This window comes from Peromyscus californicus, unplaced genomic scaffold (genome assembly GCF_007827085.1).
Source record: "Peromyscus californicus insignis strain IS unplaced genomic scaffold, ASM782708v3 Scaffold_9__1_contigs__length_137607984, whole genome shotgun sequence".
NCBI lineage: Eukaryota > Metazoa > Chordata > Mammalia > Rodentia > Cricetidae > Peromyscus > Peromyscus californicus.
This window is the reverse complement of record NW_026294617.1, coordinates 66,191,052-66,218,260: the sequence shown is the minus strand read 5'-3', so window position 1 is coordinate 66,218,260 and position 27,209 is coordinate 66,191,052. Positions and strand designations below refer to the sequence as shown.

General features: G+C 39.9%; 1 protein-coding gene across 4 annotated transcripts in view; it reads right to left on the bottom strand.

The window, feature by feature from the left end:
- Lrba (LPS responsive beige-like anchor protein) overlaps positions 1-27,209 on the bottom strand; it is a 563,056-nt gene that overhangs the window by 38,982 nt on the left and 496,865 nt on the right. For 3 of the 4 annotated variants that reach the window (XM_052731913.1, XM_052731912.1, XM_052731915.1), the window contains 3 exons: positions 13,341-13,430; positions 8,777-8,969; positions 1,171-1,233 (listed from right to left, as the gene is read on the bottom strand). In XM_052731913.1, the coding sequence (XP_052587873.1) occupies positions 1,171-1,233; positions 8,777-8,969; positions 13,341-13,430 (346 nt within the window). The remainder of the gene's footprint in view (positions 1-1,170; positions 1,234-8,776; positions 8,970-13,340; positions 13,431-27,209) is intronic. The other variant, XM_052731914.1, reaches the window with a different exon arrangement.

The following is a 27,209-nucleotide window of genomic DNA, read 5'->3' as shown; positions in this document are numbered from 1 at the left end:
AAGTTTTGTTCGTCCTGTAGTAGAAAACCATCTAGTTAGTGAATGATAATCATGTAGTAGTCTATTGTGGTAAAGACTTTAATGAAAGGAAAGGGTAACATACAAATAGGGAACATAGAAGAGCTTTTAATATAAATCTGCTTATTCATTTGCAAAATTAATATGTAAGATGGTAACATTCTAACCAATTTATTTGTTCAGGGTAAATTTGCCAAAATTAAAGATCAAATATCCATGCTGGTTGCTTTTAAATTTGCCAAAATTAAAGATCAAATATCCATGCTGGTTGCTTACCCCCATGGAAAGGCAATTAAGGTTTTTTAGTTTGTTTTGTTATTTTATTCTAAAAGTTATCAGGCTCACCCTTTTTGGTGACACCACATTTGAAATCCCAATGCATAAGAATGGCAAAGGCTAACCAGAGATTGCGGCTAACTGACTCCAAACCACAGCTGCAATGAGCAAGCCTAAGTCATCCGTGCAGATGTGGCTCTGGCTTGTCACCTTCCTGTTTTTTTCTCCTCCCTCAACAAATTTAACCTCCAATGGCAATTTATTGGCTAAAGGACTCTAGGAAAATGAATACAAATATCTTAACACTACCATTGGCTGGGCAATATATTTCAACTTGGAAACTGCTCTGCAATTGCACATTAATCCCCTCTGACTGAACAGAGGCCCAGGAAGAAAGGATTGATCTCCTTTAATGATGAGACCCTGGCATTCCAGTTTTATTTTTCACAACACAGTGCTGCTAAGATCCCACTGTTATTATGAAAATTTCCCTAGCAAAGAAGCTCCATCGCATTACGTTTGCACCAATTCATCATAACGCGCCTCGCTCCTGCTCATCAACAAGTCTGAGTGATGAAAAGATCCAATATTATCCTGACAGTACTTCATGCGCATTCTCAATCACACATTATTACAGCATCCATATTAATTTTCAGTGACACGCGTCCTAGGCCTGTTCAAATTAGGCAAACCGACGAGGGGGAGTTGATGAAATACCAGCATAGCCACAGCTCATTGCATTCCAATTTGCATGCAAATGGTTTATCAGGAAAATTCCATTCCCAGCAACCAGCAAGTGAAAAACAACTGTAATCTACACTTCAGGGCCACCATACAGAGCTTAATGAATCGCAAAGAGAGAAAGAAGTGACAGACCTATGAGAGGATCGATTTCCACTGGCAGCTGGTATGGCTGGTCTTGTACAGCACCTTGGTGAGCTGGAATTCACAAAAGAAAAAAAAAAGGCATTATTTTTCATATACTTAACTACAAAAATGCAGAAGTCAACCTTATGTAGAATTGTTTCCAACCTCCAAATCTCTCATGCAGTTTTGTGAAATTTAAAGAATAAAAGTCCAGGTGCTTTTATGGCTAGCTTATTAAACATTTATTTTAGATTAGTGCTGTTCTGAACATGTGCCATTGTGGTGGCTGCAGTCCTAGACCATAAGCTAGAGCAGATGCTTGACTGGCAGGCTCTGATGCTGCAACAAAACAAAATTAAGTGGTAAAGTGTGCTGAAAACAAAATGTGACAACCATCTGCTGACTGGAGCAAACACTAGTTTTTCGTTACTTCTTAAAAAGGCAGTTTTGAATGCTGCAGCACAAAGGATACACAAAAATGTCAATTTTTGATGGAGAAAGGGGAAGCTCTAAGTCAGGGAACGTTTAGTGTTTCATCCATCACTAAAAATCAATCAATTGAAAGTTTGAATAAAAATAAAGGTATCCGCAGATAAATGTTTTAGTTAAATGCATTTGACTGAAATATTTTCTTAAAGATTGGAGTGAGGGATTTTTACGAAGTTTTATTAATATTTAATATTTCCATGGTTTTGACTTAAAAATACCCTGAGAAGCAAATGAGTTAGAAAAATCAATCCATACTAAGAATAGTTTGTTCCATTCTCAAAATGGTTTTATAAATGCAGGCACAGTTACATTGTAATTGAATAGAGGTTTTGTAAGCTATCTCTCTGCAAAAGTGGAAAGACTTTAGGTAGAGAGGAGATGCCACCGGCTTGCTCTGCAACTTCTGGCTTCGTAACCCCTAAGATAAAGTGTGGAACAGGTGACCTTTCCAGATTCATAGTTCTGATCACTAAATTTTAGGCCCTTTCTGAAATCTTCCCCTCAGATGATTGCTCTTTACCCTGGTCAGTATCTGCCTTTAGATGCCCAAGTACTGGCAGAACTGCTTGGATGATCCCCAGGCTCTGTTCAGTACTGTTGGACATCAGGAGGTTTTCTGACTGGTGTTGATGGTTGACAATAACACAGTGCATCTTATGAGCTCAGTAGATTACTTTAAAACTTATTAGGGTATATTTTCTCTAGTTATTAAATGTCAACTTTTCAAGGATGCTTGGCAAACTTTACTATTGATAAAAATCCGAGTGAGATCAAGATTGGCATTAAAAACTACAGGTAAGTGTGTGGAAGAAACTGAAGAAGCTGAGACCACGGTGTCTCACTGTGCTGATTTGCCAGCTTTGCTGATTAAGAAATTACAGATGATCACCGAGAATGTTAGGGAAAATGCATTCAGCCTCTGGTCTACACGGTAGAGCTAATGACTTCCTGCCACACCAGTGTCATTCAGAATGGGTCTCTGTTCTGAGCTTCAGGAGTGCAGCCAGCCTCCAGTGCTACTTCTGCCACCTCGGGCAAGCCATGCAGTCTCTGTGCTCAGCTTCCTGCTTTAGGATGGAGGTCGGATGGCAGGACTTGGGCCATATGAACTTGTCATTACCTGCAATTTATCTACAAAAAGAACAATTGACTATAGTTCAACCTATACTCTCCAACTGTTGAAGGACTGAGTCAGTATACCCCACAGGATGATCAGAAGGCTCTTCAAGGTCCTTTTAATGAGAGAATAAAATTTATGTCTTTTTTTTGTTTTGAATACTTGGGATTGAGCCCAGGCCTTTGAATATGCTACACTACTTAGCTAATGCCCTGTAGAAAGTATTCATTTTGTAAATCAGGACACAAATATTACTTGAAGATAAATCAAAGCCAGTCCAGTGAACAGCTATGGAAACCCTAGGTCCTCAGAAGAAAACGGAATCTAAAATATAAGGAAAACTTAACCTAGGGCCTATGGTGAGACACTTTGCGCAGGCTTGGCGCAGGGAGGAGGGGCTTGGACCTGCCTCAACCGAATGTGCCAGGCTCTGCTGACTCCCCATGGGAGACCTTGCCTTGGAGGAGATGGGAATGGGGGGTGGGTTGAGGGGAAAGGCTGGGGGGTGGGAGGAGGAAGGACAGGGGAATCTGTGGTTGATATGTAAGATGAATAGAAAATCTATTAAAAAAAAAGGAGAGAGAAAAAAAAAGAAAAACTGATTGAATATGAATTTGACATTCACCAAGAAGAACTGCTAGGGATTTCTGTTTTAAATCAAGACATACTAACAGGTAAAGGTTTTGTGTGATAAATGAAAAATCACTCTCCTAAACAGGTCTGAAATGAGGCACAGATATAATGGAATTATGCTTAGAATTTTTACATGTTAGTGTAGCTTAGATCAGGATATCACATGCTAGAAGGACAATTCCTCTGGTGAATGCCCATATTATCATTCTTTGTATTTGTTTGTGGCAAGTTGCTGTGTCACACTGTGAAGGTAGTCTTTATGTGAAGGGTGGGAACAAATACTACTAATGAAATGGCTATGGGCAATGACAGCTCACAGAAGACAATGACGGGCAAAGACTGCAGAACCATGATGGCTCCAGGCTCTGACCTGAGAAAGGTGTGCTTGTGCTAGCAATAGAAGGGTACACATGAGCGGGACTCCAGTGGTGGAAGAACCAGACATCAAGTTACTTTGCATGTTTATAGAAAAAGTGCACTTGGGAAAGAAACTCCTACCTACCAGATATTAAAGGAGGGAAGCAAGTTAGTTAGAGACATAGCTGGTTCAAAGGGACTACCAGGCACTTCGTCTCAAGACTTAAGGTGTTCTTCAGTTCCTTAATGTAGCCCAGGCTTTCCAACAGTTCAAGGTCTGGCTCTCCAGCACGACGCTGTCACTCAGTTAAAACGGAGTTCTCAAGCTGCCACAAATAGTCACCTAGTAGAATCATCATTTGTGGCTGTCTTGGTGCCACATACATTGGGACATTTGTAAAGCTCCTGGGTAACTACACACAGAGTAGGGAAATTCTCTAATGTGTCCACTAGGTTTGATCTTCTTCTCAAGAGTAGGAATTAGAGAAATGAACAATTATACTTATTAAAATGTTCCCTCCCAAATATATGCATGTCTCTTGAAGAAACAAGAACAAGAAGATGTAATTATAGAAGCAGTAAGGAACTGTCTCAATCTTTCTGCTTTCACTTTTTTAGAAATCTGTTCTCTAATCAAATACTGGCATTTCTACACACACTGTATCATTTCCATTGGCCATGAAAATGGCTATGTTTAATCAATTTTTATGCCAATTACAGATTCTTTTTGAAAGGTTTCTTATTCAGTTTAGCTAATATACCAGGTTTTGGTTTGAATGTCTTTTGCTTCATTCCAAAATCTCTTACATTTAATTTGGATAAGGCCCTCATCCAATAATTTATACCTGTGCAACCACTTCAGGTTCAGGTGCTTTATAAAAACTTTACAGATTTAATGATAAGCAGAATACCAAACCATTTCTACCTGTATCATTAGCCAGTTTTGAAGGAAAGCCAATTATCTTTAGGACTTGAACACATTTTCCAAACTTCTTAACAATATTTTTAAAATTATAGTGGTCTGGAAAGATGGCTCAGTAGTTAAGGGCACTGGCTATTCTTCTAGAGGACCCAGGTTCTGTTCCCAGTATCCACATGGCAGCTAACAACGGTCTGTAATTTCAGTCCCAGGAGATCTGTCACCATCTTTTGGCTTCCACAGGCACTGCACACACATGAAATATGCAGTTAAAACACCCATATACACACACAAAAATACATGTTAAAAGAGTTTTTAAAAAAAGAATTATAGTGGGAAAAAATTCAAATCCTAATATTCCTGCTCCAATAGAAGCAATAATTAATTCACTGAGGTGTAGTCAGGACACCTGAATTCCTACTGCCATTGACCAGCCACAATAACGGAGAATGCAGCAACTCCCTAGGCTCAGTGCCTTTACTGGTCAAGACAAGAGAGGAATATTGTAGGTAAATGCTGATACCTCTTCCAACTTGGATTGGGATTCTAGTGGTTATTTTAATTAAAATTCTAATTTGGATGGTGTTGGTGGTTTGAAAGAAAATGGCACCCAAAAGAAATGGCACTATTAGGGGGTGTGGCTTTGTTGGAAGATCTGTGTCACTGTGGAAGTGGGCTTTGAGGTCTCTTATGCTCAAGCTACTCACAGTGAGACAGACCACTTCCTGTTGCCTGCATATTATGATGTAGCCAGCACCATGTCTTCCATGCGTGCTGCCATGATGATAATAAGACTGTACCTCTGAAATGTAAGCTACTCCCATGAAATGTTTTTCCTTTATAAGAGTTGCTGTGGTCATGGGTGTCCTTTCACAGCAATAGAAACCCTAACTAAGATGGAAGTTGATACCAGGGACTGGGGTATTGTTGTGATAGGCCTGACCATGTGTTTGTTTGGAGGAATTTGGACTTTGGCATTTTGGGTAAGGAAAGCAGTGGAATGCTTTAAGCACTGTTTAATGGGCCACAGAAGTAGAAGCATGGAAAACAGTGGTGCTAAATACACATTTAACTGTGTGTATTGGGGAGGGGGAGGGGGCTGGCTCAAGAGGTTTCAGAGGAGAAGCATATTAATATGTGGCCTAGAGACTGTTCTTGTGATATTTTGGTGAAGAATGTGGCTGCTTTTTGCCCTTGTCCGAAAAGTTTGCCTGAGGCAAAAGTGAAGAAGAATTCTGGATTAATTCCATTGACAAAGGAGATCTCAAAACAGCCTAGTATAGACTCTGTCATGTGGTTATAAGTGTTAACTCTGATAAAGATTTATAATGAAAAAGGAGCAAGCTAAGCAAATAAAAATACAAAATGTACAGATTGAGAAAAGGGGTACCAGGAAGTGGAATGGAGCTAAATCCTGTGTTCTGAGATAAATTAAGAAATGGGGGCTGGAGAGATGGCTGGGCTGGAGAGATGGCTCAGTGGTTAAGAGCACTGGCTGCTCTTCCAAAGGTCCTGAGTTCAATTCCCAGCAACCACATGGTGGCTCACAACAATCTATAATGAGATCTGGTGCCCTCTTCTGGTCTGCAGGCATACATGCAGACAGAACACTATACATAATAAATAAATAAATAAATCTTTGCCGGGCGGTGGTGGCGCACGCCTTTAATCCCAGCACTCAGGAGGCAGAGCCAGGCGGATCTCTGTGAGTTCGAGGCCAGCCTGGTCTACAGAGCGAGATCCAGGAAAGGCGCAAAGCTACACAGAGAAACCCTGTCTCGAAAAACCAAAAAAAAAAAAAAAAAAAGAAAAAAAAAAGAAATGGAATAAAGGGAGTGGTGACCTCAGGGCAAGATCCCACCCAGCTAAGTTTCCAACTTGTGAAAAGGAATTAAAGAAGAGTTTAGAGCCCAATGTGGTGGTGCACACCTTTAATCCCCGCACTTGGAAGGCAGAGGCCGGCAGATTTCTGAGTTTAAGGCCAGTTTGGTCTACAGAGCAAGTTCCAGAACAGTCAAGCTTAGGCAGTAAAGAAAACCATGGAAACAGAAAGCTGGTAAAGATGTAATTGAACAAGGGGGCTGTGTTTCAGCCACAGCAAGCAGCAGAACTTGGCAGCTTCAGCCACATGGTTCTGGATTTAGAGTCAAGGATATAAGAAAGGTATTATGGAACCTTCCTCTGAGACTAAGGAAAGCCACCGAGGACAGATGTGTTAGGAGTATCCTTGGAGGCCTAGAGAGGCCATTGTGTGAAGCTGTGAAGTTGAAGCCTGAATGTGTTAGGAGTATCCTTGGAGACCCCAAGATGTTGAAGTTGCCAGAATTGTGGGATATCTGCCGAGGAAAGCTGCTAACAGGGAGTGGAACCAGCCCAACAGAAAGAAGTGTGTTGCAGTCAACAAAGCTGAAAGGAGCTGGAGATATGAAGAGTGCTTTGACATAAGACACGGAGATGCAGAGTTTGGAGTTTGCCCAGCTGATTCTTGGTCTTGCTTTAGTCCAGTATTTCCTCACTATGCTCCTTTCCCTACATTTTGGGATGGTAATATATGTCCTGTGACATTATATGTTGGAAGTATGTGATCTGCTTTGGGTTTTAATTTTGCAAGAGATTACAGTTAAGAGATTGCCATGAGTCTCAGAAGAGACTTTGGAATTTGGACTTTGAAACAAGTTTGAGACTGTTACAGACTATGGGGACTTTTGAAGTTGGACTGAATGCATTTTTGCATTATGATATGGCTATAAGCCTTTGAGAGCCAGGGAGTAGAATGTGGTGGTATGAAAAAAAAATGGCCCCCAAAGAGAGTGGCATTATTAGGTATGGCTTTGTTGGAGTAGGTGTGGTCTTGTTGGAGAAAGTATGTCACTGTGGGAGTGGGCTTTGAAGCCAAAGCTTAAGCTACTCCCAGTGAGACAGACTACTTCCTGTTGCCTGCATATCAAGATGTGTCTGCCTGCACACCATTATGCTCTCCACCATGATGATAATGAACTGAACCTCTGAAATGCAAGCCACCCCAATTAAATGCTGTTCCTTTATAAGAGTTGCTGTGGTCATGGTATCTCTTCACAGCAATAGAAATCTTAACTAAGATAGATGGTTTTGGATTCTAACAATTATTTCAGTTGAGTATGGCTATTTAGCACTCAGTGGAAGAAGACATACTAATGGGTATGCAGTATTTGTACTCTGTAATTTATATGCTCCACAACAAATTCTACCAAGCCATGAATAAAAGGATAAGGTTGGTGTTCAGTTTGAAATCTCCAACTCATTCCTGTTTGATCTGGAAAGCCTCATTTCTCTCTCTTCAAACTTTGCACTCCCTCTCAGAGAATCTCCAAAGGAGACGAGTCACCAAAAAGTCCAGTTCTGCATTCTTGGCAGCTGTGGTGGCTCCTCCCCTGAAGTTGCCGGTGGCCCAAGTCCTCACCCAAAGCATTATAATTGGGCACAACCCAGCTTGTGGTGGACACTTCATCACCCCTCTCCTAAAGGGTACATAAGCACACTGCTTTAGTTCGGGTGTGTGATTTTTCTCCTGCTCCTTCTCCCACCTCAGTCTCTGGGGACTGGAGGACTCAATGGGAGTTGCTTTTCTCAAAATAAATCTGTTCTTTCACTTTTCCACTTCAGCCTGATCTGGCTTACTGCATTGGCAGAGAAACCTATTTTTGTGTTTTACAGAAAACCTATTAGTTGGGGGCAGAGCTTTAACTACTGGAATGGCTTTTGCTGTATAGGACTTCAGGTTTGATCATCAGAGCTTCAAAAGATTTGCAAAAAAAGTAGAACTTCTGGTAGATTCTAGACAAAAGACAGTTTTTTTTTTTGTCAGATGTAATCCAAATGAATGATTTGGGAAGTGGTTACCTGATAAACATATGCCATTTACAGGCATAACACAGAGTACCATTATACTAAAATATTTTGTTAGAAAAAAAATACTATGTTAGAAACAGTATTTATTGACAAGGATCAAACAGAAACCATAACATTTACACTATATGCCTCAGGCGGGATCTCTTTAAGCCTTTAAACTACCCACCATTTTGACTGAGACTAATGTTTCCAAGTCTGTCTTTCTCACTCACCAGGAAGGTTGTGCCACTTGTTCACAGCGAAGAGCCTGTTCGCAGTGACAGTGATGACAGCAGGAGTTGCCAAACCCGGCTGGGTGTTGGCCGCGACGTGGGTCACAGGGGAGTTGGAAGGGAACTTTAGGACCATGATGACATCTTGCTGGGCTTGGTCTGTGAACATCAATGGACTCTGCAGGAGGAGATACTGTTGAGTGGACAGACAAGGCCCAAGTAAACAAGGAGAAGACACAGAGAGAGAGAGAGGATATGGGAGAAGAAGAGGAAGATCATGTTAAAATAGGCTGCAAGAAGAATGTGGTGTTCAGAAAGTTTTGCACAACTGTGCTTAGCATTGGCTTGCTTTGCCTATGGCATTAGCACTTTTTTTTTTTCAAGCACTAGAGACTGAACTTTGGGCCTCTAACATGTTAAGCAAATGTTCTACCACTGAACTACATCTTCAGCTCATGCTGATATTTTTGGTGACTAAAGTAGGATGCATTAACTGAATACTTTAACAGTCTACAAATTTGGGCTAGAGAGATGGCCTAGCAGTTATGATCACTGAATGCTCTTCCAGAGGACTCAATTCCCGGTGCCCACATGGCAGCTCACAACTGTCTGTAACTCCAGTTCCAGGGACTCTGACATCCTTACACAGAGTATATATAGGCAAAAAAAATCAGTGCACATTAAATAAATATTTAAAAGAAAGGTCTACAAATTTTATTGGCTCCCTTTCCTTGCTTACTGTCATGCAATACTAAGAGATGGGTGTGATTTAGATTCAAAGCATTGGGGCCTGTATTAATCCATTCCAGTTGCTATTATGTGTCACCCAGTGGTCTTTTTATTTTAAACAAAAATAAAAAGAATGAGAATAGGCAAATGATATGAAAGCAAGCTAAGGTATTTTCCAAAGACAATCAAAAGTAAGCCTTGACAACTGAGACAGAAATGATTAAAACAAATATAGGTTTTCAAAGTAGGAAGCATGCATTTATTATTATAGTGGAGAGTTTATGAATGTAATATGTAAACTTAGTTATAAAGTTGTTTCAAAGCAATGTACATGTAGCTGTAAAAATATGTTTGCATAGTACATAAGCCATAAATAGGATAAAGAGAAATACTGATGCTTGCTTTCCCTCTCAGTTACAAACAACAACAACAAACTCTTAAAGCTCAAGACATTTTTGATCTGTCCTTAGAAGAGTCAGAAATTAATTTAAAATACTATGCAAAATACTCTCTAATAATCAGCAGCAAAATAAATCTTGAAGACTACTAAGGATTTGGATCATTCCTATAGCCCATATGTCATAACCTAAGACACATAAAACACTGCTCAAATTTATTGGCTTTATTTGTCCTCTGTGGTCCTCTGCTATCACACAGTAATTGCACTGTGCATTTCCAGCGTTCTCTCCGACCATGTCTATTTTCTAATAGCTGATTAGTATCATTCAGAACCGAAACACTTTGATGAAATGCTTCTGGCTGCTTTCCTACCGTCATATTTCAAAACACCAGGTATATGTAAATGTGGAGGCACATATATTTAACACATTTATTCAGAACTGCTAATAAAAAATTAAATACATTTGCATTTTTATTATCAGTCCTTTTAAAAAAGTTATTAAGAGTACTTAGAAAAACATATTGCACTAAGATTTCCTATTTGCACTCTTTGCATAAAGGTGTAAATAAAGGCAACTAATAAGCTACCCAGACACCCTTCTGAGCAAGTGGCTAAAAGCCAATCAATATTATGAGTTAATCCTCCCTGGATGCTCATTCAATTAAAGGTGTCAGTAATGCCTCATCTGATGTGGCCTCAATTAAATCCAACTATCTGATGGTGTGAAAACACAGGGGGATACAGCAACAGCAGCAAACCCAGACAAATAGGCAGCCTTCGTGTGCCTGCTAATTACTACACCTGGTGTATATTATGGCTCCCGCACTTATCGCAGCACGAGGTGGCTTTAATTTCTGCTATATTCATATGTGTGTATGGTGGGAGGCAGTTGGATGGAAACGCATCTGAATGTTAGTAAAAACAATCAATCAATAAAAAGCAGGCCCTTAATTCTAACAAAACAAAACAAAACAAAAACAAAAACCTGATATCAGTAATCTTTTATACAAAGATCTATTTATATGGTTTTTATGAAATTAGATCTAGAAGATGAGGAAGAGCAATGACAATGTCCCAGAAGCAAGCTTTTAAAAAACCCAGTGAGAGCAAATGAAGACCATTTCTGCCTCTCCAGCCTTATTTTTCAGCTATATTGTTTAAAAAGATTTACTAAAGTCAATTTATAAACTCAGAGAAAATCAGGGTAAACATAATCATAAAGTCTCCCTGAAAGGAAGTTCCTACATTTTTCTGAGATTAGCAGCTCATACTGTAAATATTATTAGGCTTAAATTGATATTTCTAGCCTTAAAAAGCATGAAGAAAACAAACAAAAAAAAAACCAACCCAGTGTGTAGGAAGACCATCATGTTTACATAGTGAATCTTAGGGCCAACTCTTGGTTATGTGGCAAGGACAAGATACTTTCCACAGCAAGCAATAGACTCAACTTCTACAACTGTTCACTACTGCTTACAACCCACTGTCCCTCCAGTTAGCTCTTCAGGCAGAACTCTGGGAGCTCCATTATAACCTAGGAAGGAGAACATGCTCCATCCTGAGGATGTAGCTCAGCAAGCCACCACAGGAACTCTGGGAAGGAGAGCATGCTCTGTCCTGCTGGGCTGGGCTGTGTCAATGTAGATAAACTGAGAACTCTCGTTAATCCTGGCTTCCGCTAGCCAGGCTGAGAAAAAGTAGGAAACAGCTAGCCTCCCCAGATTAATGGTATGTTTAATGAAAACTGGTTTCTTTTTAATGTTCCTTTCTTTGCTACCCACTTATGTATCAGATTAAAAATAGAATTTGTACAGTTCTGAAAAGGAGTTCAGATATCCAACTCAAAGGATAACGATAATAAGGGCCTTCTACCCTACAGATCTGCCTCCAGGAGCCAATTATCTTTTGCCACAGGGAAGAAATGGTACACAGGCCCAGGAGCCACAGTTATGCAGTCACCCTGGAGCAAGTCAGTGGAGCAGTGCAAGGGTTTCTATGAGCTATCACCCAGCAGCCCAAGTCCCATCCCAAGTGATTGGCAAGACTAATCCATATGCCCAAACGTAAATCATTCTTCCTACACTTATGGCACTCTCTCTCATTGTTCTTGCTAAACATGTGTTCTTTGTGTGTCTTGCTGTGCACTAGAGTCACCCTTGAGGTTCACATAAATCTGATTCCACTGGTTTAAAAACACCAGAGAAATGGTAATACAAATAATTTTTTAAATGTTTGTAGTTTATTATGGCCAAGTCACGTTACTATAGAAAAAAAGGGAAAACTCTCGGAGGAAGAAAAAGGGCATTTAGAGGAAAGAAAGAAAAAGAGACAGAAAAAAGGGAGGAGAGAGAAAAAAGATCAGAGGCCAGCCAGCAGGGCATCACCTCTGTCTCAGGCCCTCCTGGATGTCCATCTTACTTTCCTACACCTGTCACAATACCACCATCTCTAAGACACAGCGTGGGATTTAGATTTATCTTAAGTTGTTCATAAGATTAATGCATATAGATTTTATGGTCTCTAGTCTAGATCTAGAACAGTAAGGAACAAACTGTTTTATGAGGGATAATGCAAGAAAAAAATACCTATAGTCAGTTTTTAAAAATATTTTCATCATGTGAATCAATTTGTTGGTTTGGCAACTACCCCCTCCTGCCCTCCCCCCGAGACATAGTTCAGAAACTAAAGGCAGAATAGCCACATCATTTTGCTGCCCAAGTCCTGATTCTAGGCTGGCTTTTGACTTGTTTTGACCAATGAAATTTGGCATATATGATGTATGAGTTCAAAGAAGGGATCAAGAAGCTTTATCAGGTACTGATCTACCATGGGAGTGACCCATCCTATGTTTAGGATGAAAGAGATGTAAGTCCCCACAGAAAGAGGAGCCACCATTCTCAAGCCACTCCCAGTGGTGACTTAATGAGCCAGTATGAAAAGAGTGTAAGACATGCGCATCAGTGTCTGAATCACAAGAAACAATCAACCACTGTTTTAAGCTATCTAGGTTTGTATATGCCAAATTCTCATTCATTCCTTCTCCTCCAGGTTCTGACCTTTAGTGAACCTATACATCGGAATAACTTTAAAATTCTGAAACTAGAAAATACAGTGGGATGTTAAAAATAAACACAGTAGCAAAACAAATCAAGAAACAGGACCCAACTAGAAAAAAAAAATTAAAATTTTCCACGTGGAGTCCTTTATTCTCCAGTGAGGAGACATGACAATTGTGTCCCTTTGAACCTTGCAACAAAAACCACGAGCTGATGAAATATGAGAGCACTGTAGCTGTGTACTTTCTCAGGACTCCAGGGGAGAATGTGGTAGTGTTTGCTGGTCGTGAGCAGGCCCAGGAGTGGTGGAGCTCTCACGCTGGTGAGGACTGGTGTGGGCAGCAGGTATGAGCTGAAGAAGAGCGGAAACGTCACTCACCGCCTGCATGGCCGAACCTCGGGGAGGGTGGGGCTCTATGAGCAGTTGAGAAGGTGTCTGTCCAAAACTTTGGATTTGAGCTTCAACAGCCTGAAAGGGGCACAGACAAGTGTGAGGGTTAAGAGAAGTTAATTACAGGCACGAGAACAAGTGCCACCCAAAGTGTTACTTCATACTTGTTTCTAGTTTCATGTTGAAAATCAACCCATGTTTCCACAGGAGACCTAGGCACCCGGCCAGGGCACTTGAGGCCGAGACCACCCTGTAGTACGGTGGAAGTTTCTACAAAACTACAGTCTTTCTCATCTTTCTCAGTGGCATGAAGCTGAGAGGAGCTATTACAATAAGAAAGCATCCCTCTTTGCTTCGTTACTGTCTTCTTGCTTTTCATTTTCCACTTGTATCATCTGGATCAACGATTAGCTGCTCTTTTACAGGCAGCTAGAAAAACTGTTGCTGCCTTGATTCTAGTCTCCATTTCAACCTGCAAGTAGAAAGGAGAGTGAAAAAACCAAACCCAGTACAGTACCTAGAAAAATGGCCTGACACTGCGTGACTTCTGCCACAGGAAGATGGTTATTGTTGACAGTCTCTCTGAACCTCAGGCTAAATAACAAAGTAAAAGCCATATGCTGTGTCCCAGCATGAGACAGTGCAGCCAGGACCAACTAAGCAGAACAGCATGTGTGTGCCCTTTGGGGAAGGAGTGTGTGTGTGTGTGTGTGTGTGTGTGTGTGTGTGTGTGTGTGTGTGTGTGTGTGTTTTGCAAAACATACCCTATTTTATGCTCTTATTGTCTACTTGGCACAGATGACTACTTCCCAGCCCCCTCAACATGGGAGAAGACTCCTGCCCCGAAGACCCAGACAGAGTTATAGTTATCTAGCTACTTTGTTTACTTGTTTATGTCTCTCCTCCCATGAAAACACAGTAGCTATGAAAGGAGGCCCTGTATATCTGTCCTGGATCTCTAATCTGAGTGTATGAATAAACGCTCAAAGACTTGTGATGAGAAAGGAAGCCGGAATACAGAGGGCCCTTGGATACCAGCAAAGCAGTCCAGTCTTAACTCCAAGACTAAAAGATAGAAAAAAAATCCCTTAAATCCGTAAGAAAATATATGTTCACCTTGTAAATATTATAACTGTAATCCCTAAGAGAGTAGGTTTTCAATTTCTGTATGCTCTACAGGACCCCATAAGAAAATATATGTTCACCTTGTAAATGTTGTAACTATAATCCCTAAGAGAGTAGGTTTTCAATTTCTGTATGCTCAATAGGACCTTCATGCTGTAAAACACTTAATAGATCATAAACAAGGAAATACAATCATTATCCAATACTAATTTCAAACTTTAATATGCTGAGGGGAACTCTAATGGTCTTTACAAGGACCTTGTAGAACAATGAAAGCATTTATTCATTTATGCATTCAGTGATCAGGAAATGCACAAAATATATAGTTTCATTAGGTCCATCTCTCCCTCCCTCCTTCCTTCCTCCCTCCCAGCAGGGTCTCACTAAGCAGTTCAGGCTGTCCTTGAACCACACACACCTGACCGACTGCTTAGGTCTTACTGTTTATTCAGTTAAGAACACTGGATGTTCTTCTAGAGGACCCGGGTTTAATTCCCAGCACCCACATGGCAACTCAAAGCTATCTGCAATTCCAGTTCCAGGGGATCTGACATCCCCACACAGACATACATGTAGGCAAAGCACCAATGTATGTAAAATAAAAATAAATAAACAAATAAACAAATAAACAAATAAATAAAGAATATATTCCTCCCATAGGAAGAAGAGTGAATGTAGTTGGAAAGTTGAATAATACTTTGAAACAATCTGTCTAGTGAGTAAAGGCAAGCTTGAAAACCTGCAGAGGATGAAAACTATGTGACAGCATCTCTGTGAGACCAAAGTGGGGAGGCAAAGCCAGCATGGGCAATGGTCAAATTCTGCACTCACAACATCCACAACCCTGTGAGCTAATGCTGTTTCCTAACCCAAGTTTAAATGTTCTTACCTATAAACTAACAATAAAAGGTTAAGTAATGTTTGGATGAACACCAGGACAAAGTGCTTTGCATAAATTAGATCCTCAATATGGAGTCAACAAATAGTCCCCGAGGGCAGCTAACAACTACTTGTTTGGAATTTACTTTCCCCGGAATTTTCCAAAGTCACTTTAAATTTTATCATAACATTATTGTGTTCATTTTATAGGTAAGGAAAGAGAAAGAGATCCTGGCTATCTAGCTTAAGATAATTAAATGGCACGGTCAAAACTTGCACCTAAGCAGCTTTCTTTTCTAGGCCAACCTGTCAATCCTTTAGCACTCCTGTTTCCTCATCTGTTAGGCACACCGTAAGGTGTTAGGGATGAGGCTGAGCACAAGAAAAACATAAGCTTGCAGATGAAAGGTAAGTATAAAACGTATGAATTATCTATTATGTCATCACCAACATTTCACTGAACAGAGTGTGTTTAGATGCAGTAATAGGACAGCATAATGAGGCAAGGGCTGGTTTGTGTGTCCACCCTTTTGACATTTTAACAGGGCCTACCAAGTTCACACTAAAAAACCTCACTGTCAAATTATCAAAAAAAAAAAAAAAAAAAAAAAAAAAGAAAGAAAGAAAGAAAAAAATTGCAAAAAAACCATCTTCATTTGTGGTGTGTGTGTGTGTGTGTGTGTGTGTGTGTGTGTGTGTGTGTGTGTGTGTGTGTGTGTGAGAGAGAGAGAGAGAGAGAGAGAGAGAGAGAGAGAGAGAGAGAGAGAGAACACATTGTTTCAGTGCTCTGCACTTAGCACCCGCTATCCGGCTTTGGGCAAATAGATTAACCTCTGTCCCCCTTCTAGAAAACAGAGGCAATCACAATACCTTGCTCACAGAACTGTTTGGAAAGTTAATAGATGATGTGTGTGAAGTTCAGCATTGCACTTAGTACATTAATGCTATAAAGCACTAAATCAAATGCTGTTGTTACTAAGTTTGGGATTCAGTGTGGTCATTCAATACAGCTGAAACAGGGAAGGAAGAAACGTTTTGAGTCTTTGTGAAGGCTCATAATGGTGGCTGGCATTCTAGAAAACTGAAATATGGCTTGGATTCTGAAGTGTATTTTTGGGCTAAGAGTCCACAGACAGAGTGATCTCTTCAGAGCTTTAGAGAGCAGTCAGAAAGCTGAGTTGAGCACCTTAATCCTGCAGAAGCTATGTGACAGAAACAAAGGGTGAGTGTGAAAATTACATCTTAAAAATCAATAGGTTGTAGAGACCGATGACTTTGAGCACTGAAGTAAAAAGACAGAACTCTCTCACTTTCCTTTTGTCTTAGCTTCCAGTTTCAGAGAGTAGTAAAGCAATGAGCAGAAGTAGGGGTTTCTGTTGTATAGACCAGTTTGACAGGAGAAAGACAGTAACTTGTCAACCTCATGGAATCTGCAGTCAAATATGCAAAAGAAAGTCCAAGCCTGGCTCTGAGCTGACAGATGGGGGTGTTGATTTGGGTGTTACTCATCCCAAAGAGAAACTGAAGCCACTTGCTTTGGTTTTGCTGTCTTGTGTATGTGCTCTCTTGCCCTCCCTTCCCTCTCTCTGAAATGAAATCTTACACGAAACCTCAATGTATAGAAAACAGGGTGTACATAGGGGGTAAGGCTCAGGGCTCTGGACCACAGATTGAAACACTCACTGATTACGCTTCAGGAAGAACACAGGAGAAACACACACAAAGAGACCTAGAGCTAAACCAGGAGGAACGGTTATACTTGAGAATCTATCTATCTGTGTTTATGGAGATGAATGGATTAAGAAATGGAATATAGGGAGTGGTGACCTCAGGGCAAGATCATACCCAGCTAAGTTTTCAACTTGTGAAAAGGAACTAAAAAAAAAAAGCTTAGAGCTGGGTGTGGTGGGGTCCACCTTTAATCCTAGAACTTGGAAGGCAGATGCTGTCAGACCTCTGAGTTTGAGGCCAGCCTGGTCTACAGAGAAAGTTTCAGGACAGCCAAGCTTAGTCAGTGAAGGACAGAAAGCTGGTGAAGATATAATTGAATGAGGGGGCCCAGCAAGGAGCAGAACTTGGCAGCTTTGGCCATGTGGCTCTGGATTTAGAGTTAAGGATAGAAGAAAGGATTTATGGAATAAGGTCGCATGTGTCAGGGGTATTATTGAATGGAAGCCTAGTAGAGAGGCCACTGTGTGAAGCTCTGAAGTTGAAGCCTGGATTGGCTGGGAGAACCCAAGATGTTAGAGATGCCAGAATCATGAGTTACCTGCTGAGGACAGCTGCTAATAGGGGGTGGAACCAGCCCAAGAGAAAGAAGTGTGTTGCAGTCAACAAAGTTGAACAGAGTTGGAGATTTGAAGAGAATTTTGACATCAGATATGGATGGACATGCAGAGTTTGGAGTTTGCCCAGCTGATTTTTGGTCTTGCTTTGTTCCAGTATTTCCTCACTATGCTCCCTTCCCTGCGATTTCGAATGGTAATGTATGTCCTGTGCCATTATATGTTGTAAGTATGTAATCTACTTTTTTATTTTGATTTTTACAGGTGATTACAGTTAAGAGATGGCATGAATTTCAGAAGAGACTTTGAATTTTGGACTTTAAAACATTGGTGAGACTCTAATAGTAGACTATGGGAACTTTTAAAGCTGGACTGAATGCATTTTTCTTTTTCTTTTTTGCATTATGATATGGCTATAAGCCTTTGGGAGTGGAATGTGGTAGTTTGAAAGAAAGTGGCCCCCAAAGGGAGTGGCACTAGTAGGAGGTATGGCCTTGATGGAGGAAGTGTGTCATTGTGGGGACAGGCTTTGAGGTCTCTTTTGTTCAAGCTTCCTCAGTGTGACTGTCCATCTTCTTCCTGTTGCCTTCAAGATGTAATAGTCTCAGCTATTTCTCCAGCACATGTGCCTGCATGCTGCCATGCTCCCAACAATGATAATGGACTGAACCTCTGAACTGTGAGCCACCCCAATAAATATTTTCTTCATAAGAGTTGCTGTGGTCATAGTGTCTCTTCATAGCAATAAAAACCCTAACTAAGAGACATGCTTAGCATGCATGAGGCTCTAGGAATATTCCTAGGACTTGCCATACACTGTTTGAAAACAAAACAAAACAAAACTGGGAAAAGATATAGCTGATGAGATAACTTTCAAAAATTTCAATTTTTTCTTTTAAACATTTTGGACAGTTTTTGTTTTGTTTTGTTTTTAAGATGGTCACAAAAGGCAGTCTAGGCTGCCCTCTAAGTCATGATCTTCTGTCTCTGCCTCTGAAGTGCTAGGATTACAGATGAGCAGCACAGTTCCTGGCTCTGAAACGTCCACTTTGAGAGAGCCAGTACACCACTGAGCACTCTGAGGAAATGCTCGTGGGATGACCACTCTTTACTGTGTCATCATGGAAATGCACCCTCTCCATGTTTGTGAGGGTATTTTCAGGAAGGCTTAGCTGAGCCTGCAAACTCCACCATGAATGTGCATGGAACCATTCTGTGGTTCCAGACTTTGACTGAATAGAAAGTAGAAAAGGAGGAAGGGAGCTGAACACCAGCATTCATCTTTCTCGGCTTCCTGACTACAGAGAAAGTGTGGCCAGCTACATTACAGCCCTACCTCCATCACAATAGACCATAGGCTCAAAACCTAAAGCCAAACAAACCCTTCTTTCAAGTTGCTTTTGTTAGGCATTTTGCCACAGCAGTGAGAAAAGTAAACAACACAGACTGTTTTAAGTGGCACAATATAGTGTGATTATCCTATCAATAACAGAGTAATGATAGATTAAATAATAATCAGTTTCTTTCTAAGTCCTCAAGGTATCAAGCATTCTTAGACCTAAATGTTTTGCTTCTTGGCTAACGTTGAGTTAGTCAAAGGTGAAAAAAGTAGGAAAGGTCTTCTTGAGTGCAACAGTAACTGAGAACACTTTAACGACTATGATCTTCAAGCTGCATAGTCACATCCTGTGTCCGCCAACCAGTCTAGACTCTCCCTATCATTTTAAAATTCACCCAATATTTTCATGCGTAACTACCCTGTAGTAGTGATCTGTGTTGGTTACAACTGTTTCTTCACCCTCTTCCGCAGCTTCTTTGGTTTTACATTAGATCAATTCTCTTTTACTCTCGATCTTTTGCTAACTTCATTCCTATGTACAAACTAACTCATCACTGAAAATTCCCTTTTTGTGCATGCCAATGTTCTCAACTGAGACCTCCTCTCCTAGAAAGGATTTCTACTAGGCTTCAAACTTTACTCTTGTTGGAAACATCTCCAAATCCAAACCCAGTGGGTTGTGCCCCTGTAGAGAGTGCTCACCCATGCCTTTGTTTGCTATATGCTATACGCCATCTCATGCCTAAAAAAACATGCTAAGATCTGGAAAAGTTCATTTTATTCTGGCATCCCTCAGGCTGGTGATTGTATGCTCAGAATCTCAGAACATTTTAAATGATACCCTTTCTCTTTAACATATAATCAGTTGTAAGGTTCTCTTGTCTTCTGAATCTGAGTCCCTATAATTTCAACCACTGGGTGTTGTGATGGTCTCTTTACTTGGTCCCTTCTAAACTCCTCTTTGTGTGATATTTCTGTGACCAATGCCACTTGAGGTTCGCAGTGCTTAACAGATGAAGGCATAAAGCTAGACAGGGAAGTCTTTCTTACTGCTTGCTCATACTGCTGACCAGAGCATGCTGTGGATATCGCTCTGTATAAATAAAACACTGATTGGCCAGTAGCCAGACAGGAAGTATAGGCGGGACTAACAGAGAGGAGAACTAAGGGAACAGGAAGGCAGAGGGAGAGACCTGCCAGTCACTGCCATGACAAGCAAGATGTAAGGTACCGGTAAGCCACGAGCCACATGGCAACTTATAGATTAATAGAAATGGGTTAATTTAAGATAAAAGAAGTAGATAACAAGAAGTCTGCCATGGCCATACAGTTTATAAGTAATATAAGCGTCTGAGTGATTATTTTATACGTGGGTTGTGGGACTGCGGGGGCTTGGCGGGACCTAGAGAGAAGCTCTCCAGCTACAAGAGCATGTACCTGATCTGGCCTTACCAGAAACATTATCTTTCACAGAGTGGATACTCTGCCTCTTCAGTACACTGGAGGGGCCAGAGTATCATGTGTTTCTGTGATGCACAGCCAAGAGAACAATGCCTCATGCACAGTGCTTATGGAACAAAAGGATCTGTTGAGTGCTAGGTACAACAAGCTAGCTCAGGAACTAGATGACTTGTCTAGGGTTCTGTGCAAACAAAACCAGATTTGAGAAATGAAGAAAATTAAAAAAAAAAGATTTATTTATTTATTATTTATTCATCTATCTAGCTATTTATTTATTGAGACAGGGTTTCTCTGTGTAACATCCTTGGCTGTCCTAGAACTCGCTTTGTAGACCAGGCTGGCCTCGAACTCACAGAGATCTGCCTGCCTCTGCTTCACAAGTGCTGAGTTTAAAGGTGAGCACTACCACACCCAGCAAAATTTCCATTTATTTATTTATTTGTTTGTTTGTTATTTATTTACTTATTTTCCAGAGCTGAGGATCGAACCCAGGGCATTGCACTTGAAGCGCTCTACCACTGAACTAAATCCCCAACCCCCAAATATTTATTTTTTATGTGTATACATTTGTGTAAGTGATTGCTCTGTGTGTGTGCACGTGCGTTCATATACATGCTGTACACACATTCTCTCTCTCTCAGAGGTCAGCTGGGGTTATAGGCAGTTGTGAGAACCGAACCCTGGACTTCTAAAAGAGAACATGTGCTCCTAAACATTGAGCCATCTCCCCAGACCTGAGGATTATTCTTGATGAGGGCAACATGAGAGCATGGTAGATGATGGGGAGCATTAAGTGTAGATGCATGTCTGCTACCATGGAGACCAAATAGGTCTCTGTGGGCAGTGCTGAAACAAGTCACTGAGGCAGTAATTCCAGTCCCAAATCCCTTGAGGGACATGACAATACTCCAGTGTCTCACTACAGCAGTGACTGTTAAGGTACAGTGAGAATTCATGGAGGAATATTATGTGTGATCTGAAAAGGCCCCTTGGGTAAGTCTGTTTACAATTCTCTCTCATGTTTCCATGCAGCCTTTGGAATAGAGCAACAGACAATGTAGGGAATGTTGGGGCTGTAACTGAGGTTGGAAATCATAGGCCATATACAGATATTTAGACCTGTATGAAGTTCAGTAATGTGAGTTGGTAACAGGGTAGCTTAACAATATCAAATGCATAACCTGTTATTAATGAACTCATCTTCAAATTCAGAGCTTTACTTTCAAGGATCTTTTCTCAAAATTTGTTACATAAAATTCTTATTTTGATATGGGGTAATGAATCTCAATTTACCTGTTAACCAACTTCATTGAAAATAACATCTTTGGCCTGAGATTATCTCAAACAGAGTTAGTCTAGGTAATGAGCTAGATAGATTCATTGAAAAATAAGACAGTATACTTGTCTATTAGAAATTTAAATTTTTACTTTTAATTTAAGGCTATACAGAAAATGAAAACACACTACAATGTCCAAAATTCTGAGCACTAGCTGGCAGCCCTCATGATTTTCTGAGAGGTTGAACATATCTCAACTTGCAAGATGTTTAGTTTTAAAGTGGCAATTTGATGACGTGACTTCCTAACAAAAATTCTCCTATCCACTTTCTTGATCACTAAGTAATGGCAGAGTCCAGGGCCAGGCACTCAGAGCGTGTAATCAGATGGGCTTGGTTCAAATCTCAGCATTCATGTATTAGCTGAGTGATGTAGGGAGTTTTTAACCTTTGGTGTCTTAATTTCCATATCAGAAACCTGTAATAACAGTTCTGGGTACTGTATTGAGATGCTCAATAAAGGAGTAACTAAGATACTGTAAGCACTTAGAATGGGAGTAGGTATAGTAAGCCATCCACAAGCATGTGATGTTATTGCAGCAAAAATATAAAGGACTTAAAACATAAACATAGTATCTGGTTGGGGTTTAATCAAAAACTTCCCACCATTAAGAGAAATAATCAAACAGTGGTTTGGATCCTGCCAGCATCCTCTCACATCCTCTAATGTGACCAGTGTCATTTGCCTTTAAATCCTTAAAATATTTCTGTTCTCATTTTTTTGTTTTGTTTTGTATTCCTTTCCTCTCTCTGTGAGCTCCCTTCTTTATTGTGTAAGGCTGGCTCAGGCCGCTCTGGCTTTGTGAGACCTTTTTTGACCTCATCTGGACTATCTGTGCCCCTGCCTGATTGTTCTTGGGGCAATGGAACTACCCTGTTTATCTAATGTACTAATTATTGAATGGTTTTTAATTTATTTTTCTGTCTTAATGCTTATACCATAAGTCTTCTTAAGAATACAGACTGCCAAGTATTTCTATGTTTCTGACGCTTGTATATAGTTAGGTGTGTAGTAAATATTTACCGAGTGAATAGCCATAGACATCACCTTAATTCAGTAGAGACACAGCTAAAAGATTCACTATGACCAGTGCAGAGCAGCTTGGTATTGAGCAAAACATTCAGTTAAACATTTTTGCTAAAAGTTTGGGTTATTATATAATATTCTTGTTCATCAATTCCCAATTATTTCTGTAAATAGTTTGTTATTACTTTCTGTAATAAAAACTGAGCCCACCCAGAAGCATTTCAGATATTGAAATATAGAATAATAAAAAGATCATGAAATACCTCAAGATATTCCAGTAAAGTCACATATTTAAATTTTATAAATAGCATCTCAAATATTACCTGGAGACCTTATTAATGGATCTCCAAGTGGACATGTGTTGAAGCCATGTTTAACAAGCTGCTCATTCATATTGTGTTTGTGCCAACTACCACATACTTGAGTGATTTTATAGCTATATATAAAGCAGCCACATACATATCTATATAGTCAGAGACAAGAAAGATGGGGGATGTTTTAACTTAGTAACAATGCATTTGGCTTTTGCTTAAGACTATCTCAGTCTCTGAACTAAGCTTTTTAATTTAACTAAGAGAACAAGTTAACTCAGCACAATGCAGTAACCAACAATAAATGCAGAGTTTTACTTTGAGGTGGGGGTTAGGATAGAAATAACATGAACATATGGCTGCAGTTAATATGTATGCCCCTTTTTAAAGCACACAACTCTGATATTGCGTTTTATGTCCTATATTTTTGCATCTAAAAGCACTATAAAATTAGAAAAGGGCAACACAAACTTAATAATTTATTTACAAACTACCTTTGTCAATATGTTTACATTTTCTGACTTCTCCAAAGCTAGGCCCTAGAAAGTTGTTAGGTGTGGTCCATGGAACCCCACTACTTAAGCAAAGTTCCCTCTTTCCCTCTCCGTATCTGAACACAAACCAGGGAAGAGGTTGTGGTTCTTGCTGTGTCTGACCGGCTAGCTGATGCCCCAGTACCCTCCAGAGCCACTGCTGAAAAATTTGCTTTGATATCACATGAATATGAACCAAGTGACAACGGAGTCATTATATATTTAACTTTGCACTCTATTCTTAAAGGACAAAAGTCTCAATAGCATCAATTGCAAAGGCCAAAGAAAGGGTCCACACAAAGGCTCTGACAAAAGAGAGATGAAAATCCCCAAGGAGGAAACTGTCGACATAATATACATGGCCTTATTTGGATACTATTTCCAGCTGATGAAAAGTCAAACAGGCAGAGTGTAGTTAAAACCATTTACAAACCTGACCAACCCCTGCCTCCACTGCTCAACCTAAGGAAAGAAACCGTTACTTTTTAGTAGTCAGTGCTAAAGTTCACAGAACTGAAAACGGAAAGGCTGGGATGTAGTTCAGTGGAAGGGTGCTTGCCTAGCATGTGAAGACCTGAGTTTGAGCCCCAGAACTGAAAAATAGGACAATAAAAATTTTAAAATGGCAGTTAAAGCCTAACTCAAATTAAATTCTAAGTGACCCAGAAATACACAGCTAATAACAAACAGAACTGAAACACCATAGAGTATAATCATTACAAACAGAAACAGCCTTTCTGGGGGGAGATGTAATTTTTTACATGAGGCTACAACAGGACAAAGAGTAGTTAATGTGTAAGTAACACACATAAAAGAGGGAGACAGTAGAGAAATAAGTGAAATTGAGGACGGGTGAGTCTATCTCATTTAAGAATTAAAAGACAGCAACACTGGACATAGAGAAAAATATCTAAAAATTCAGGAGCTGGATTTTTATGTTTATAGATAGGACTACTGATTCCACATCTGTAAATATTCGTAAGAAAAGGATCACATGGAGGCAAACACATTTAAATATAAAAGTGTTTGCTGTAACACTCTTAGAACAATAAAAAGTTTTAAAAAATAACCTAAATTAATGATGATAATGGAACACTATTTAAGTGAGTTTCTGGGAGCAGGGGTGCATGTTTTTAATCCCAGCACTTAGGAGGCAGAGGCAAGAGGATCTCTGTGAGTTCCAGGCCAGCTTGGTAACACAGTGAGACCCTGTCTCGAAACAAAGAAACAAACAAACAAAGAAACAAACAAACAACGTGAGTTGAGCTGAATGTACCCTATGGGAAAACTAATCTAGAATATACTGATAAAAAAATTCTAGTCACATTTAGTATACCTAAAGTACGACCTTATGTAAATAAAAATATATTGTTAGACACATTGTTACATATGCTACATGTGAGTATACAAATGCATATGAGGAACATCTTAATGTTCAATCTGGAACCATACGTACCAAACTAGCAGTAGCTCTTCCTTCAGGGGATGGAACGATGAAAAGATTGGTAAAAGAAAATATAAACTTTCTTTACTATTATATCGTATACAAGGATAGCTTATTTTTAAAGTAACAAAGAAGTCTAAAAAAGTCTTAGAAATCTAAAGAAAGGTCTGCCACTGTTTGAGATACTTTTATGAAGCTTAATTTATCCACGAATGAAACAGTCAGAAATATATTTTAACAACCCAGGAATCTCAGTTGATAGGTCAGTCAAAAACTTATTTCTATTTGATGACAAGGAGGCCATATTTTTCATAAGATTTTAGTATTATTTAAGATTAATTAAATATAAATATTTAAGAAGCATGACACTCTTTAACATAAACATCCAAACAACACTAAAAATGTATCGGGTAGCTGGAGGCATATATACACATCTCATAATGCTATAAAGTCCAAAACAGCCGCAGGCTGAATAAAATGAAACTTGGTTAAAAATGAGAACACAATGAGAAGACTAGATAGAGGGATGGTTACGGAGAGAAAGCAGCGTTTTTTACCAGTGGTTCTGTCAAACGATGCTATGGAGGGAGACACACGTGCAGAACATGAAGAAACTCATTTGTGGAAAGATACAGATTTTCCTACTAACACTTCAGAACTGAGCCCATACATTCCAAGCACACTCAGCCGAAGCCCAGCCCCAGACTTAGTAGTCTCCAGTTCTTGGAGCTGTCCATCTACTATAGCATAATCCCAGCTGCCAATCTGAAAGAAACCAGCTAGTCAGGGCAGATACAACCAAGAAAAACAAATGTCACTCAGTAACGCTCAGCGGCACTGCGCTCATGGATAATTTCAAACAGTATCTCTGACTAGAACGCTGATGTGCTCTTTCTAAACACCTCCATCTCTGGCTACTGGAAGTCAGGAGATAAAGGCGCCTGCTTCGGAAAATAAGTGGAATGTCTTCAAAGAAGTGACCAAGGCCAACAGTAAGCACAGTGAGCACACAGCAAGTTCTTAACAACACAGCATCACTGTGCAGCTAACAGTTGCATTCAGAAGGTGGGTTATTCCTCAGACCCCAACTATACTTCCACCATGTCAAGTGGAGATGCAGGGACTGAGTCAGCTGTACATCTGGTAGGAAAGCGCCAGTCTATTTCCCTCAAAATATCTGTGAGCATCCATTGTGTCAAACACCAAAGTGAGATTCACTGAGGAATTTGACTGCAGGCTGCCTAACTGAAAACCTGAAAGACCCCTCAGCACATACAATCGTCGCAGAGACAGAGTCGGAAGGACAACAAACGTATGCAGAATATAGTTTACTGGACATTATAACGATGTGTCTTTGAGTCAAGTGTTTCCCCTATACTGGGAATTTTATGGGCTTCTTTGCATTCTAAGTAAACCTTTTCATCTTACTAGAAATTAAATAAAACTATTATAGAAAATATATCATACTGTCAAGTAATTTTATGTAGATTTTTCCCCAATCTATGCCATCCTTTTCTTTTTTAATCTTTCTAAAAAGTTTCCATTTAGTAAGAAACTTAGTGAATAAAATTGAGTAACAGTATAAAGTGGAGATGGCCTGAAGGAAATGGGTTCACTCATGAGGCAGAAGGACAGAGAGAAGCTCAGGGTTCCTGAAACACTGACGAGGATTAAAGATCAAAACAAAACGTGAAAACATGCATCCTTTGCTTTATATCATCTACTATGTAATTCAACTACTTACTTACTCACTTAAGTGATGAGCCTGAGTACACACAAAACTGAGCAGTAATGACAACTTTGATGCTTATTTAGTCAATTGAAGGAAACTTTGTCATTATTGCGGTTTTGATGTACAAGGAAGTCTGGCAAAATGTCAATGTTTTTTAATGTAGATTTTTCAATTAAAATTGGACTAATCCTGGCTGTTTATTTGGCTTTTCATTGTACAGTTCCTGCCCTGCACTGTGTCAAAAATGCCATCTGTGCAACACACTTCTGGCTAGTGATGTTTCAGGACTGTTTCTGTAGCACTTGTGAGTTGCGGATGCATGAAACTGTAACTTAGGGCATCCAATACTCCTAATTTACTATATTGCTCAACCACTGTAATCCTG